We start from the raw sequence: 18,319 nt of genomic DNA on the forward strand, positions 1-18,319 counted from the left end.
GTGAGGTCAAACATGAAATTAGTTATTCTATGGTTACAGTTTCTTACTACTATAGTTAAACTTCAAATTGACTACAAACAAGTTTTTACAGTAACCATTTCGAAGCATTTTCAAAGAGGCTTATCTACTCTAATCAAATAATCATAGATGTGGCAGCTATTACATATACACACACTGGGACCTAGCTGTGACAGCTCTCAGGTAAACACACACTGGGACCCAGATGTGGCAGGTATCACATAAGCATGCAATGAGACCTCAGATGTGGCAGCTATCATGTAAGCACATTCTGGGCTGACTGTGTATGCAAGAAACACTAACCTAAAGAAGGACCTAAAGCCAATACCAATTTTATTGCTAATTGTTGTTGAATTTATGTCAATTTTTAAAAATGTTTAACACAAATCTTTGAAAACAGAGGCTCTATTTTCTCAAATTGAACATATAAATTTTCTCATTTGCACAAGACCAATGTGAAACACGTATCAAAAACCAAGCTCCAAGGTGACTCACTGTCTAATCTGCCCTGGCTTACTTCATATGGGGCAAGTTATTCAGTATATTCTGGTCCAATGTTTTCCAGGCTTGCTGTGATAAGTGAGATACGGTTATATGAAAGAACTTTAAAAACAGTTAAGGTATAACATTCCAGGTATTAGTTTAATAAATAAAACTCCTTTATATGTTTACAAAGCTTTGTAGTTTGGCACTTAATCCACAGCATCCCATTTAATCTTAACCAACAACACTGTGAAAAGGTGTTCTGCTGCTGTAACTAGGGGAAGAGAAGTTAAGTTTGCATGGCTTTAAGATTTGTATGGCTATGATGCAGCAGAACTAAATACTGAACCAGATTATGATTCTAAATCCAGTGCAGTAAATTATCCCCTATACCACTGTTGTCCAACAGAAATATAATGTGAGCCACAAACATAAGCTGTATATAAAATTTTAGATTTTTCAGTAACCACATTAAAAAAAACTTAAAGGAAAAAAATAATTTTAATATAATTTACGTAATGAAATGTGTCAAAATATTATTTCAACATGTAATCAATATAAAAAGCTGAGGTATTTTACATTCTTTCTTTTTGTACTGAGTCTTTGGAATCTCATGTATTTTATACAAGCCACATCTCACACTGCTACTGAATTGGATGGTGCAGGTCAGCCCCACCTCCAAATATTGAGTATGACAAAATTAGTTATAGGATAGTCTGTATTCAAATACAAATCATTATGAAAAATAGAATAAACCAAATAAATAAAAATATTTTTATAAAAAAATAAAACCTTTATAGTTACAATGAATTTATTAAAAATAATAAATTCCTTAATTTCAAATATGATTTGGTTTATAAAAATTTGGAAGTATTGCTGTTCTAAACCATGATGTTACATATAAAGTAAGGTATACTTGTATATATTATTATTAACTTTAGAAAGACCTTGAACTTTGGAGAAATAGAAGGAAAATTTTCAACTTGTCAAAAATTCCTCAACTCTAAAAGACAGTCAATAAAAAGGACAGAAATTCGAGGAAATGAAGAAATATTACATGAGATTATTGCTTCTCAACAACCTGACTCAAAATAAATAAGTCACGGGGATACAATAGAGCACAGGGAACACAGTCAATGGCATTGTGATAATTTTGTGGAAAAAATGGTGATAATAGGAGAAAAAACCTTGACTCAATCACTATTTTATAAATATTGGCAAATTAAAACCATTTTATCCTAGTTTCCTTATCTACTAAGTAGGCAGAAATTGCTAGTTGCCCCCTCATAATTTGCTCCATGACATAGATGTGAAAACATAATAAACCATAAAGACTACTTTCAAAGGTATTTTGAAAACCTAAAAGTCCCATCAGAAAAGATAACTATTCTAGAATGAAAAATACATGGTTATAATTTCTTGTTTGACCTGTGTACATATCTGGGGAGGTCTGTTGTTTGTTATGTTTTGGCTTAGGAGTTAGCAATAGCATTTTTTTCCCACCCTGCTTTTCTGAATTCAAGTTGCTGTGTAACTTAAAAATAATCAATTAAAAAAAAATGTAATGCAAATAAAAATAGTAATGATATAGAATGAAAAAGATCATTTTAAAAGAAATCCTGTTTTTTAATTTTTAAATATGTGTGGTTAGTGTTCAGCAAAAATGACTCTGAGAAGAAAAACTTAAGTTTATTTTTTGTCTACAGCCATGCCCTGAAAAAGTCTGATCCTGTCTGATCTTGGTAGCTAAACAGGATCAGATCTGGTTAGTATTTCGATGGGAGACCACCTAGGAAGACCAGGTGCTGCAGGCGTAAACAATAAAAACAAAAAAATTAAAAAATAAGGGATTGTAAACTGACAATGGCCTTGCAATCTGTGAAGTCAACCAAAGGTTGCCTTGCCTTAAAAAAAAAAAAAAAAAAAAAGTTTATTTTTCTTATTCCAGAAGCTATTTAGAGTTACAATACAGAGAACATATGCTCCTTACTAATATATCATTTAGTTTGAATATACACTAATGATTAATCATTTAAAAGAATTTAAACTTACTAGAGAAGTCAGTCCTTCATTATCAACAATCCAGTCTTCCTTTTCAGCTAATCTCTTTATTTCTACAGGAAAAACAAACACACAAGGACGTTTTATTGTAGTTATCGCAATGAACTTTAGAGAGATAAAAATCTATAAAAGTTATAGTTTTTGTTTTTTATAGGTTTGTAAAATTGGTGGAAAAGTAGGATAGAATGTAATTCTGGTAGGCTCGAGGATTAAAATGTATACTGTTCACCAGATTTTTCTAATAAAAAATTAATGTAAATAAAATTTTTTACTGCATAGTCCAATTTGGAGAATGCTAGGCTAGGTTCAATAATAACTTTTATTATTACTTATTCAGCATTCTTTATAATATTAAACATGTACAAAATAAACTATACAACATTTCTAATGAACAATTTCGATTCTATAAAATAGAATTAAAAATCTTATACATTCCTGGCAATGGCAGTCCGATTCTTACTTGGCTAAAGGAATGTCACCTGTCTAAACTTTTAGCATTGCAGTCTATCTCAGATCCCTAAGGGGAGTAGGTGAAGAGATAAGAGGATACTGCTCAGTTTCTCACCTGGATTCCATTCCCTTTCCATTTTGAGTATATTAGTCACTACTTCTATATAGATGTGAATTTCCTACTTAAATGTCCTGGTGACAGACGGTAATGGCTTATGTCAATTGTAACAATGTTTTTGATTGTTTTTGAAAATATTTAATACCCAAAGGAGTACTTTATAAAGATAACCTTTTTTTTTTATAATTATATGTAAAAATCCCCCAAATTCTAAAAGTATAAAGAAAATGAGTATCACCTTCAATTTTTACTACTTAGAGAACCATTTTAAAGTCTTTCTGCTGCTCTTACATTGATATTTCTAATTGAACTTTAAATATACACATATATATTTTTTCAAAATTGAGATAATATTTTATATCTTTTATATTCTAACTTTTCCGCATACAATTTGCCATAAGGACATTCTTATAGCCTTAAATATTTTTTTAAGTACATCCATCTTTTAGTTTCTGCATGGTCTGACATCTCAAATTTTGAAAAAATTTCTTTTGAAGAATTGCATTGGGCAGATATAGGTAATCTAAAATATTCAATTTCCTTAAGAGTAATTTTTGTTTTCAAGGATTTGGAAGCTGGGAAGAGGTGGCATATTTAGATAATCATTGTCTAGTAAATGTCATCAATTTTTCTTAACATACCCTCCGCTGTGTGTTGCAATGTGACCACCACACAATGTACTCGGAGATCCAAAATGAGATCCTGGATAGTCTGTAACATGTCACTAGGTATTTCTAGGGCAGTCAATGATTCATAAGTAAGCCTGTAAAATAAGCACAACAAAACAAAAGCGAGCAGAGATCCCAAAGCAATCCCTGTCATCATTATAGCTATTCTATAATGATTCATTATGGAGCTTATAGGCTTTAATATTATGTTGAAAATAAGGCAAAAGACAGACCATAACAGGGAATATAACAGTAACACTGAATTAAACAATAAAAGATGCATGTCCAATATGACATTCTCATTAAACATAAGCACCAGGAGAGTTTAAGAGCTTGCTAGATAATATATGGGAAACAGTGGAGGCAAAAGGACAAAGTAAAATTCTTTGTAGAATGTATTAAAAATTATATCCCATACTATTTTTTTATAAGACAAAAAAATGTTTACTCTGTTGAGGAGAATGTGTCCGTATTTACCTTATGGTCTGGATGACATGAGTGAGCCACTGTCCAGAAAGCTCGGACTTCACCTCCCAGCCTCCGTACTGCCTCACCCCGCCCTCAGGGATGCTGAGTGGGAGCAGTGCTCCGCGGATCAGCTTCACAAGACAGTGCATTACTTCCTGAATCATTTTCTAGACAATAATAAACAAGCAAAGTGCATTAAAAGTCACTAACTTTATTAATCAAATAAAGGATTCTGCCTGAACAATGATGAATATTTTGAACATAAAGTCTTCTACTATGGCTGAGAAAATTGTACCCTGTGAAAAAAATCTACATACCTATCCTTAACTTACCTTAAAATCATTTTGTCTTTGTCTTACATTCTTTGATCTTTCAATCTGGCTTGACTTCTCAGCAGTCTTAAAAATTAAAAAAAAATTATCTTTAGAAATAATTATGAAAATAAGATATGCTTTAGAGGCTGTATATAAAGCATGAAATATGGTTATAACTTCATTTAAAAGAATGCATAGGATTAATCAGAAAATCTTCCTTACTCCAACAAGAGTTCATCTTCCTAAAATAATTAAGTACAATGCCCACAAATAAACCTAATTCCCATAAATGAACCTAAGTATTAAGCTGAAACTACATTTTTATTTTTGTAGCAGAATATGACATATTGTTTTAATCAACAATTTTATATGATTAAACCTAAAAGTATCATACCCATGATAACATTCTCAACATCATTTCTCACTAATATAGTATGGAAATAAAAGAGTAAACTCTGAATTAATGTTCAGTAATCTTAGGACATCTATTCCATTCCCCTGACAAATATTTATACATATAAGCATTATATCTGTTATTTTATTGTAAAAAAAATATAAATCATTGTTCTTCCTGTATTCATGTATTATTAGTTAGAGACATGTCAAGAGAATGTTCACATTAATAACAAATGCATTATAAATAATTATGATATTGAGTTCAAGCTCATTTAAAAATATAAGTATGTCATATGTATAAGCTGGAAAAAGTGTATAGAGTTAGTTTAAATGATAAACATTACTGATGTGAGTGCATAAAAGAAGTGTTATGATTGCTGAATATTTTCAACAAAAATGTAAGACATACTGGTAAAAAGTGGTCAACATACACACAGATAAACAACTCATCAAGGCTCTAATTTACACTTATTTTAAAATTATTTTAAAATTATTAAGCTGTGCAGCTTTTAATATTTTTTCTTTATAGAAATGTACTTTTGCTTTGAAAGAAAGTTTAGTTTTTGAAAAAACTAAACCCGAAATTCACCTCAATAATAGTTCAATAAACAAATTCCTAAGTTCAGTAGCAAATAACACTCAGAATTCTTCATGAGTATTTAACTCAGAAACTGATGTTTTTGTCACTTTATTTTTAAGACAAATGAGAAGTAACTGAAGTGCTTAAAGTTACAGTGAAAAGTGACTAGAGGGGCTAGTGTTAGGAACATAACTAGCTAGAAGAATGCTGCACTAATCCAGGTAAATGATGACAGAGTCTTAGGCCAAATATAGTGGATAATGGATCCCTGTAGATGGCTTAGATACAGGCTTCTGAGGCAGACGTGACTAAATCTAGTGATTCCACTGTGTGTCTCAGAAATGAGAGATGTAATGAATGACTTCCATCTGAGTCATGACCACTCAGGTAAGTCCAAAAGGCCCCGAATATCTGTTAGCCTATTTTCTGTTACTGTCAAGTGTGATGCTCTGATTCAAAATAATACTTGGTGATACAGTGGCACAGGTGTAGAAAAGCAGATGCATGGCCCCTACTTACTGAGGTGATAAATAGCCATTCTCTAAATGTTGTGGTTTATCAGGTCTTAGGGACTTTTTTCTTTATACTCTCTCACTAATTTATTCTCATAGCTTCAAATATCATTTCTATCTAATGCCTTCCAATTTGGGTTCTCTATCCAATTCGAATGTGTCTGTAGTGGGGTGGGGATAGCTTCCCCACATGGATACACAATTCTCTGGACATTAGGAGTGTGTCCTATAATTCAACTCAATTCTGACACTACCTGGAGTCAGATTCCAGTTAATGGTTCAGTCCTACAAGACTAAACCACACCCCTACCCTCACACACTTCAGTTGCCAATCTGAAGTTGTCACCTGTGCTTCTTACTGACTGACTAAAGATTGGAGGTTCCTATGAACTCCTCCTTGGGTTCAATTAATTTGCTAGAATGGCTCACAGAACTCAGAGAAACATGATACTTACAAGATCACTGGTTTATTATAAAAGGATATCACTCAGGAACAGCCAAAGGAAGCAATGCATAGGGCAGAGCACGGAGAAAGGATGTGGAGCTTCCAAGCCCTCTCTGAGCACACTGCTGTCCCAGAATCTCCAAATGTTCACCAACCTACAAGCTCTATGAACTGTTCCTCTTGGATTTTTATGGAGGCTTTATCATATAGGGAAGACTAATTAAGTCATTGGTGACTAAACTCCCCAGTTCCCTAGGAGGTTTGGGGGTTGGACTGTAAGTTCCAATCCTCTAATTGTACAGTTGGTTCTCCTGGCAACCAGCCCTGAATCCTAAAGTGGAGACCTAAGTCACCTCGTTAACATAACAAAAGACACCTTTATCATTCCTAGCTTAGGAAATTCCAAAGGTTTTAGGAGTGCATTGCCAGAAATGGGGAGGAAGACCAAATATATATTTATTATAATTACAATATCACACTTCCAAATTTATATATCCAGTCCAAATCTTTCCTCGGAGGCCAAGATTTGAATTTCAGATTGCCTACTTGATGTTTCTTCTTGACCATCTCACAGGACTCTCAAATCCAACATATTTTCCTCCAAGTATGTTCTTTCTCAAGTTTTTCCGACTTTGAAAATGGCACACCTACTCACTTGGGAGCCCATTTGGGAGCTATATATGAATTCCTGCGCATGTCATTCTCATGTGAGCCAAAAGTTAAGTCTGGTCAATACGCCTTCCAAAATACAAATGAAATCTATCATTTTCTCTCCAATTCTACTGACAAAAACTTAATCCAACCACCATTTCCTGCCTGGACAGCCTCAAGAGCTTCCCCACTTTGACTTTTGTTCCCTGCCAACTCATTCTTGAATAGGCAATCAGACTGCTCTTTTTAAAACCAAAAATCTGGTCAGATTACTCTACCACTCAGTCCTTCCATGGGTTCCCACAGCACTTAGAATACAAATTCCTTACCATGGTCTGTGAAGGCCCCTGCCTGCTCCTCTAGCCTCATTTCTTGCTTCTCCTGATAACCTCAACCACTGCTCAGTATACTCTGGATGCTGTGACATTCTGTTTTTCAAATATGCCAAGTGCCTTTCCTAGGTTTCTCTCTGCCTCTGATCCTTTGTGTGGCTGTTTCCTTCTCACGCTTAGAGTTTCGGTTTCAACATCATCTCCATATTGAGACCTTCTTCCACTACTCCATTTTGAGATCTTCATCCACTATTGATATTCTTAGTCTAATTTTTTCTTTATCTTTTGATTCTTTTACAGTTATTAGCAAAATTTAGGATAATTTTTCTAAAAATTTATTTTGGTTCTGTCTCTCTCAGAGGGGAGAGGTCATGTATATCTTGGTCATTATTTTACTTATACTGTATATATTTTAAAATTTATGTGTGTATATTATGTGTGTATACATGTATGTGTGTGTGTATCAGTACTTGGTATATAGAGGCTATTCATATTCAGAGCATTCAATAAATGTTTGGTGAATGAGGGACCGCCAAGGGTTAGGGTTCATCAGAACCTGTTGTAATACATATCAGAAAGCATGACGGCTCTGAATACTATTAGGTTAATCTAAAGAGTTTCTTTAAAAAACTTGAAGTACTGAGTCTCCAGACACATGGCAGATGCTCTTTAAAGGAGATCTGCGGGGCATAACCCTGTGATATGCGCCTGAAAAGTCCAACAGGCTCAAATGCTTCTCCTGGAGATTTAAGATGTCAACAGAAGTGATAAGCAGAGGTTTAAGAATTTTGTGTGTATGTTAGGGTTTGGGAGGACTGCTGTAGGTGATGAATTCAGATGTTGCTAAGGAGCCCAGCACCTACTGCATTGTCGGGAGGTACAGAACAACACTGGCATCCTGTACTCGGAAATCTATATTAAAGACTTTGTGATGGTTAATGTGTCAATGTGACTGGGCCATGGGGTGCCCAAAAATGTGGTTAAACATTACTCTGGGTGTGTCTGTGAGGGTGTCTCTGAATGAGATTAACATCTGAATTAGTAGGCTGAGGGAAGCAACTTGCCTTCCTCAGTGTGGGTGGGTGCCATCCAATCAGTGGAAGGTCTAAATAAAACAAAAAGGCCAACCCTCCTCGGAGTAAGGGGGACTTCCTACTGCTTGACTACGAGAGCTGCGACACTGGTCTTTTCCAGCCTTCAGAACGGAACTGAAACACTGGCACTTCCTGGGTCTTAAGCCTGCTGGCCTTCAGATTGGAACTACAGATTGGTACTTCGAGTCTCCAGCTTGCTGATTACAGATCTTAGGACTTGTTAACTTCCATAACTGTGTGAGCCAATTCCTTATAGTAAATCTCTTTCTCTTTGTATATACGGTGAGAAACAGAAGCAACGTCCTGTTGGTTGTTTCTTTGAACCCTGACTCATACATACCTGGTTTAGTGTGCTGTGGAGGAAGGAATGGGATTCTGAAAGGAAGGTATAATTTATTCCAATGAAAGGTCATACCAGTATAAAACTATAAGTATCTTGATTGTCAGATGGTGTCTTTTCTAGTTGTATCTGCCACAGTACCTAATACTGAACTTTTTACTTAGTGAGCTTGTTCAACGGGAAGATTATTTCATAGTCCTTTGCCTGTGATATATTTTCAAATCAAAGAAAAAAGTGAAAATCTATTCTTAAAAAACACCATGTCAAAGTTATGGCTACATTTGCCACAACAATTTTGCCCACCAAACAGGTGCTAATGAATGCATGATAACAACTACTGAACAGAATAATTTTGTAAACTTCAAGGACTTATCTTCAAATATATGAAAAGCGGAGAAAGTAGGGAAATTAGTTGTAAGGCATACCTCTTGCAATTGTTAATTAAAAAATACCTACTTATTGTTTTAATATGATGAAGAATTGAACAATTCCAACATATTAAATTATGTAAGGTTTGCTCTATTTATTTAAATCTAATTTTGGAACATAAAGTGCATTTTAATTTACACACTATGATTTATACAACTTCTTTAAATGCTGATTCCTAATATTCAAAAATTATTTGGATATTTTAAAAATTTTGACCCCAAAATGCACCACTGTGTTTAAAATATATCTAAAGGTGAGATCTTAACCTACTATTAACCATTTCGTTAACTAAAAACCTTAACTCTTTCCTGCACACACAGACCAAAACTACTTTGTGGTGAGACCAACGGCTAGATTTCACTGTTTTGATTCACATGTGTTACTTCACATGGACTTGACTGGTTTGAAGAACTGATGCTCTTTTAAACTGTTGGAAACTCCATCCAAATCTTTAACGGGTGGGCTCTTAAAAAAAAATAGCTCTGTAACAAGATAAACAAGAAATTTCAAGTAAACTGTATTTAAAAATAGAGGTTTCTTGTATGAGATTAAGTAACAGCTACCAAAAGCCCAGAAATCTTCCTAACTACTCCTTTCTCTTCTACTGCCCTTTGGTATCTTTTTAGCTTTCAACAGAGGGCAAATAGTTTAAAAACATGCCCAAATCTGTAGAGTAAATTATATTTAATTAATAATTACTATTATAAATGTTTCAGAAAAGTTTATAAATATAAACAAGTAGACATGCCATAGACATATCCAACTCAGTACAACTAATTAAAACTATTTTTTCAGTACTAATGTTCATGAGTTCAAAAGTAGCTAATTTATTTTTCATCTGTAACCAAATATTTTATTTACTTTTATACTATAACTAGGTATAACCTATAAGAAAGGAAAACGTACTCTCATTTCATCAAAATATTCCAAACAGAAAACTCTTAGGAACTTAAAAAACTCTAAAAGGACCCAAGATAAGGCAACTACTGACTATGTGTGGTGGGCCACCTATAGGAACCAATACAAATGGAAAGAAAAAAACACTTGGCTGGAAACAAATAACTAGGTTTAATATCCATTTCCTAAGGGAATGATCCTTTATGAGTTAATCCATCTCGACATTATTCAACACTACTCTAGTAGTTAATCCATCCTGTATTTTTTAATGCTATTAAACTTCGTTCATGAACACACATTATGTACTAGGTCAATGAGATTTCAAATACTGGAATGAATATTTATTCCAAATAAGAGCAAATTCTTATTCTTCTGTCAGACACTGTTATAAACACTTCATTTCTGTTAACTCATTTAATTTTAATTTAAACCAGCCATATGGAAGTGGGCACACAGTTGCCTAAGGTCACAGGTAGTAAGTGATAAATATTGGGTAAGTGATAAATAATTCAACACTAGTGTTCTGTAAGAAAAAATCTGAACACTATTTGTCCAAGGCACTGATATGGAAGCATCTACCTTTCCAGTCCTCATATGAGCAATCTGATTTAGAGATGGAACAGATAAGCAGCAGCAGCTATGGCACCATATGAGTGTTGCAGCTGTCCCCCACACTGGGAGAGGGCAAGAAACCCAAACCTGTTCTTAGCACAACAGCCACACAACTCTCATCCAGCTGAAGTGAATAAAAATGTGAACTGATGGGGAAATTCTTGAAAGTAGATGTTGAGAAAAAATTTTCAGAACACCTGAAAAACTGAAATTAAAACATTTTCTTCCTCAGCCAGCAATAAGCAACTTTGTATTTATGAAGGCCATCCAAACTCTACAATTATTTTATAGCAGACTGACTTTCTCTGTATAGTTAACTTTCCAACAGTTTTTGTATGAACAAGTGATACAAGAACATAAGAAAGTTGTGATGTACATTATTTATTGCTATAATATTTAAATGTTCACTTATAAAGTACAGTAACTGATACACTGCTAAAATTAAAGTAATAAAAATTACAGGGATAATTCATGCTTAAGAGACTTTTTTCCTGCACTAAGGAAGTTGTTTTTTCATGCATTATCATTTTTGTTTTTTCATGCACTAAGTAAATTTTGTGTTTTAGATAACTAACCATTCATATAAAGAAGGATCTAGGGATCTACTAGGTTTAAAAGAGATAGTGGACAAATAAAAATTAAATATACAGTGAAAACACAAAACAAAACAACTCCAGAGAACAACTCGCTTTTTTAAAGTGTAACCTAAATGTGTGTCCCTAGTCAAATAAGACTGGATGGATCCCTGGAATACCAAGACATCCAACTACTTTCTGCCAAGGAAGACAGGTCTTGAATCTCAAAGGTGCGCCTTGGTTTAAAAAAGCAAAAATTGTTCAGCCTTTTTCTATTCCTCTTTGTGTTGGCAAATGCAAAAGCAGCATGAAACAGCTTTAACACTCAGAAAGATCCCTACCTCTCCAGCTCTCTCAGGACTGAAAATAGTTCTCTGTAGAGACATGAAACCAGAGCTGCCTTCTCCATGTTACAAGTGGGGCCTCCCTAGCAGCTTAAGGCAAAGGACATTAGTATCTATACTCTAGGACCGAGGAGCCTTTTATGGGGAACTTGAAGTGAGACCAGAGAGTGATGAATCTAAGTTCCACATGTTATCCATATAAGTGAGTCATTATTTTATGTTCATAATTTCTATGTACCGATTATGATATAATTAAGATACCAGGTAAAATGTGTGACTTGGGAAAATATGAAGGCTTGTAACAACTTCTGTAGACCGATCATATGGGGGTTAGGTAACAGAATCTTTAAATTCTTTCCAACTAGAAAATTCCATAATTATATGAATTATTTAGGACCTGTGTGCACACTGCAAATATTTCAACCTTGTTTTATTATTTGTTCATAGTCTACATAGCACAATAATTTCATGCATATTTTGGCATGACTGGCAGTATACTCAATTCAGAATCCTTGCAAATATTTTGAGTTTTCTTTTTTTCTTTAATTGACGAACTCATTTAATCCTCACAATCACCTTTTGAGATAGATGCCTTTACTATTTTCTATTTACAGTTGAGGAAACTGAGTCCCAGAACAATTAACTTGTTTAAGGTCATACAGCTGTTAAATATTAGGGCTTTGCAGCATTTTTAACTAATCTTAAAATATATGACAACACTTAATAGGTGTTGGGCCTCTAAGAGTTTTAAAAAGTCACTTCAGAATCTAAAATTTTTAAGACCAGAAATTTACAATGACTTAGCTACATTGTAGTCAAATTTGTATCCATACCTCACTGAAAAGGCTTCCATTCACATATGAAATCCAGAGTTTCCAGAAGTTAGGCAGCTGACTTAAAACAAGCTTGGTCAATTTTTCAACAAATGCCACCCGGTGGGGAGTTTTGTATCTCCATGCTAAGGAGAGAAAAGAATAAAATATTCTGAAAATACTTTTGAATCAAGAATAAAAATCTGTCTCAACATATTGCTGCTCCCCCATCTAAAAATATGCGCCACTCTGGCTGCATAGTTTTAATTTGCTGATAGAGCAATATTTCCTTTTTCATATCACACTACCAAAACCTGCTGGCACAGAGAAAACACTCTCACCAGAGGTCCCTGCTTTTCTCAAAGGGGGATGTCAGGCAGGGGAGAGGCAGGCAAGTCCAGAGGGCACAGCAGCAGAAGTAGGGAGGGCTTCACAGAGGTGGATGCTTTGGCTTTTCAACCTTGTTGTCTTCAGGATGTTATATTTCTCTTCAAAAAGTCATGCCTCAAAACAACAAAGTACTGCAAAGACAGGGCTGCTCCATGGCTGATAAGTCTGAGGCTAATATCAACTTCTCAGAAATACCACTATACACCCTATGTGGTGAAAATTCAGTAAGAAGTCAAATTATCACAAAGGAACATATTTAAGCACAATTATGTAATGAAGAACTCTTCCCATAACAAAGAAATTTAAGAAAAATAAAAATATTAAAGCCTCTTGGGTTAAATATAATTTAATGTAGTTATTGTAGTAAGTGGGAAATAAGGTCTTAAAGATTTCTTATGGGAAGAATAAGTGTGGGAATAAAAACAAATGCAGTAATTCAGTAAACATTAATCACTTTTCCAATCTCTTGTCTTTCTTTACTGCACTCTATACTGTTTCCTCTTCCCTCCATGGCCTGCTTCCTGGCCTTCCTGTTTTGCTTCAGAACCTCCAACAGGTGCAGAGAAGAGGCATCCCCACTGTCTAATTTCACAGCAATGATGAGAAGCACTTTTGGGGTCAACTTCTAACTTCTATTCAAAGACAGGTCAGGAAGGGTGATTTTCATTAATTCCTTCACCAACAACTACTAGCTCCCTTTCGAAATACTCCCCGGCAGAAAGTTTTATTGTTAATACAGTTGTAATTCTAGCAGGAGGAAGGGGTATTTTATTTATGTTAAAATGTTTAATAATTTTGACAATATATGATCGGAAAAGAACTTAAAAGGTATACAGTGAAAAGTCCACCTTCCACCCTCATCCCCCATTGCCCAGCTCAAAACTCCTGCCTTAAGAAACCACTGTTACTAGTTTCTTGGATTTTTTTTCTGAAATATCTTTTATATGTACAAGCAAACAGAAATATGTGTTCACCCCTCACCCAAATGTTCTTTTACATAAATGAAAGCATACTAAATACACTCTTTTGACACTTACTTTTTTTTTTTTTTTCATTTAACAACAAATCCTGGAGTTCTTCCATATTCATATATAAACGATTCCTCTTTGTCTTCCCCCAGTCACATAGTATTTCACATTTTGGAATTATGATAATTTAATAAGTCCCTTTCTAATGGACAAGACTGTTTCAAAGCTTTTGTAGTTAACATTAATGCTTCAAATAATAACCTGTACCTCAGCATTTAAGTATATGTGCAAGTACAGATGCTCCACAACTTACATGGGCTTAGGTCCCAATAAACCCATTATAAGTTGAAAATACTGTAAGTCAAAAATGCATTTAATATACCTAGCTACCAAACATTACAGCTTAGCTTAGCCTAGCCTATCTTAACCATGCACAGAAGCCAATATTCAAAAAACACTGGCAACATAGTACACTGCAGAGTACTGGCTGTTTATCCTCAAGACTGCCTGGCTGACTGAGAGCTGCGGCTCACTGCTGCTGCCCGGAATCACAAGACAGTATCATAATGCATATCTCAAGCCCAGGGAAAAAAATCAAAATTCAAAATTCGAAGTACGGTTTCTACTGAATGTATGTATCGCTCTCATGCCATCATAAAGTTGAAAATTTGATAAGCTGAACCAACATTAAGTCGGGACCAACTGATTAAGTACAGAATAAATTCTCAGAACAGGAATTGCTGGGTCCAATAGTACATGGAATTGTAATTTTGATATGTATTATTAAATTGACCTCTACAGAGATTATTTACACATCCACAGGCAACACTTGAAAGTTGCAGCTTCCTTGTAACCTCAGCAAATGAACAAAGAGAACACATAAAACCCCAAACAGTAAACATGGGTGGGGGTGTTGCCAAACTAGTGTAACACTGTAGTGTTACAATGCCTTTTTCATTTTTATTGTGAGTGAGGTTGAGTACCTCTTCATATGCTTCGGAGCCATTCAAACTTCCTTTTTGTGACCTACAGAACCTCTTTCTTTATTATTCTTTGTCTATGTTATGAGTTGTGGCAAAAACTTTAAATTCAGTTGTCATATATGGGAAAGGCATGGTTCTTTATGTAGGGACACACTGTAATTTGTACTGATTAATTCATCCAGTATTTATTGAATGTCCACTGTGTGCTAATTCTGTGGCTGCACTCCAAAGTCTGTCTATCATGCACACCATAAATACTGAACAGGGCAGATCTCTGCCTTCACAGAGCCTACAACTGAATAGCCAGCCAATGAAAGGAGTCCTACTGGTAATATGACATGAACCTAATGAGACAAAAGGTATATTCCATCTGAAGACAGAACTGAAACAGATAAACCAAATACAGATAAACACTAACTGCTTTCCAAATGTCAGGCAGCATGCTACACAGCTTACATACTACAGGCCGTGGTATATTTTGGGTCAATGACAAGGTAAAAAATCAGACAAGAGAATCTAAAAACTGAAGCATTGTATCAAGTAGACTCTTACAGGGTTTATTCCCCCAAATTAATGTTTCAAATGATCTGAGCTCCTCCATGCTGCTATAGACCATTATCCCTGTTGTGACAAACTCATCTGGTATCTTTATCTCACATGTTCTTTGCAGGGCTTGTCTTCACTGGGAAATTAAAGTGAAAAAAACCTAAGCTGAACCCAAGTCCCCATTGGCTCTGAAACTGGACAAGCTCTGTGTAGTCTAGCCTGGCTTACCACACATCCTGATGTTCTACATATATGTGTGTGTGTGTACATATATATACACACATATATATATATGTGTGTGTGTGTGTGTGTATATATATACATATATATATGTGTGTGTGTCTATCTATATATATGTGTGTGTCTATATATATATATAGACACACACATATATATATGTATAGACACACACACACACACACACACACACACACACACACAGACACTTTATCTCAAAGATCAGTCTGTCTATCCCATACAAAAATAAGTAACATTGCCTTTTCACCAATTTAAAAGAAAAATTCTTTTTGAAAACCACAAAGTAAATGAACAGAAAGTAAACAACTACTCTCTTGTTCAATTCATCAATTACATAACTATTCAAACTGAAATGATTTTACGATAGGAAAAGTATTTGGGCAATTATAAGTAAAAACATAAACGAATTCCAAAAGCTTCCAAAAAGATTCCTTCAGCTGAATCTTTGTTTAGCAGATTAATTGGTAAAATTATTTTATCTGAATTCATCTTAATATGAAGTATTAAAATAGCTACTAAATAGTACTGCCAGATAATCATAATGTGTTAGCACTCAATCATCAAGGTTCTTGGAAAACAGGTGGATTCCTCTAGCATTCTGCCTAGTGACAGAGAACAATTCTTAGTCTTTGTTCTTTTTTTCTTTTTTAAGTTTATTGGGGTAACATTGGTTAATACAATTATATAATTTTCAGGTGTGCACTGTCATTTGACATCTGTATATTCTATTGTGTGTTTATGACCCGAAGTCCAGTTTTCTTCAGCTACCATATATTTGATCCCCTTTACCCACTTCACCCTCCACTTAACACCTATATTTGATCCACTTTACACATCTACCTCCCCCCTTCTCCCCGACCCTACTAATAACCACTACTCTACAGTCCTCTGGTAACCACTAGTCTATAGTCCATGTCCATAAATCTCTGTTTGTTTGTCCTGCTCATTTGTTGCTTTTAGGTTTATATCCCACATATAAGTGATATGTGATTTTCAACTTTTTCTGTCTGGCTTATTTCGCTTAGCACGATTATCTCAAAGTCCATCCATGTTGTCGCAAATGGCAGTATTTCATCTCTTCTTATGGCTGAGTGATATTCCATTGTATATATGTACCACAGCTTCTTTAGCCAATCATCTGTCGTAGGATACTTCGGTTGCTTCCATGTCCTGGCCACTGTGAATAATGCTGCTATGAACATCAGTGTGCAAATATCTTTTTGGATATGGGTTTTCAAGTCTTTGGGATAAATTCCTAAGAGGGATTGCTAGATCATATGGTAAATAAATTCTGAGTTTTTTGAGGAACCTCCATACTGTTTTCCACAGTGGCTGTACCAATTTGCAGTCCCACCAGCAGTGCATGAGGGTTTCTTCTTCTCCACATTTTCTCTAACATTTGTTATTACTTGTCCTGTTGATTATAGCTATTCTTACAGGTGTGAGATGGTATCTCATTGTGGTTTTGATCTGCATTTCCCTAATACCTAGCGATGTTGAGCATCTTTTCATATGTTAGCCATTTGTATGTCCTCTAGGGAGCAGTGTCTGTTCAGGTTCTCTGCCCATTTTTTGACGTGGTCATTTGTTTTTGTTGTTGTTGTTATTATTGAGATGTATGAGTTGTATGTATCAGAGAATATGGTTGTATATTTTGGATTTAGGTCTTTATCGGAGGTGTTGCTGGCAAATATATTTTCCCATTCAGATGGTTCTCTCTTTACCTTGTTGACGATTTCTTTTGCTGAGCAGAAACATTTTAGTTTAGTCCCATTTATTTATTTTAGCTTTTACTTCCCTCGCTTTTGAGGTCAAATTCATAAAATCCTCTTAAATCCAAGGTCCTTGCGTTTATTAGTTCCTATTTTATCTTCTATGCATTTTATTGTTTCAGGTCTCATATTTAGGTCCTTAATCCATTTTGAGTTAATTTTGGTATGTGGTAATAGACAACAGTCTAATTTCATTCTTTTGCAGGTGGCTTTCCAGTTTTCCCAGCATCATTTATTGAAGAGGCTTTCCTTTCTCCAATGTATGTTTTTGGCTTCTTTGTCGAAAAGTATTTGCCCATATAAATATGGGTTTACTTCTGGATTCTTGATTCTGTTCCACTGGTCTGTGGGTCTGTTTTGCTGCCGTTTTGATTACTGTCGCTTTGTAGTATAATTTGAAGTCAGGCAGAATGATGCCTACAGCCTCGTGTTTTGTTCTCAGGATGGCTTTGTGCTTCCATATAAGTCTGATGATTTTTTGTTCTATTTCTTTAAAAATTGCCAATGAGATTTTGATGAGGATTGCATTAAATTTTTATAATGCTTTAGGTAATAAGGTCATTTTACCTATGTTGATTCTTTCAAACCAAGAACACGAAATATCTTTCCATTTCTTTGTGTCTTCTTCGATTTCTGTTAATAGGGTCTTATAGTTTTCATTATATAGGTCCTTCACTTGTTTCTATAAATTTATTCTTAGGCATTTCATTCTTTTTGTTGCAATTGCAAAAGGAATTATTTTTTCCACTTCTTTTTCTGACACTTCATTATTAGAGTATAGGAAAGCTGTGGATATTTGAACA

At 34.7% G+C, this 18,319-nt stretch overlaps 1 protein-coding gene across 3 annotated transcripts in view; it reads right to left on the reverse strand.

Moving 5' to 3' along the window:
- EXOC2 (exocyst complex component 2) overlaps positions 1 to 18,319 on the reverse strand; it is a 210,240-nt gene that overhangs the window by 78,709 nt on the left and 113,212 nt on the right. For all 3 annotated transcript variants that reach the window (XM_006918860.3, XM_025051694.1, XM_006918862.3), the window contains exons 13-17: positions 12,621 to 12,745; positions 4,599 to 4,664; positions 4,276 to 4,433; positions 3,772 to 3,893; positions 2,554 to 2,615 (exon numbers count right to left, since the gene is read on the reverse strand). In XM_006918860.3, coding sequence (XP_006918922.1) covers positions 2,554 to 2,615; positions 3,772 to 3,893; positions 4,276 to 4,433; positions 4,599 to 4,664; positions 12,621 to 12,745 — 533 coding nt within the window. The remainder of the gene's footprint in view (positions 1 to 2,553; positions 2,616 to 3,771; positions 3,894 to 4,275; positions 4,434 to 4,598; positions 4,665 to 12,620; positions 12,746 to 18,319) is intronic.

The sequence above is a fragment of the Pteropus alecto genome, unplaced genomic scaffold (assembly GCF_000325575.1).
Source record: "Pteropus alecto unplaced genomic scaffold, ASM32557v1 scaffold58, whole genome shotgun sequence".
NCBI lineage: Eukaryota > Metazoa > Chordata > Mammalia > Chiroptera > Pteropodidae > Pteropus > Pteropus alecto.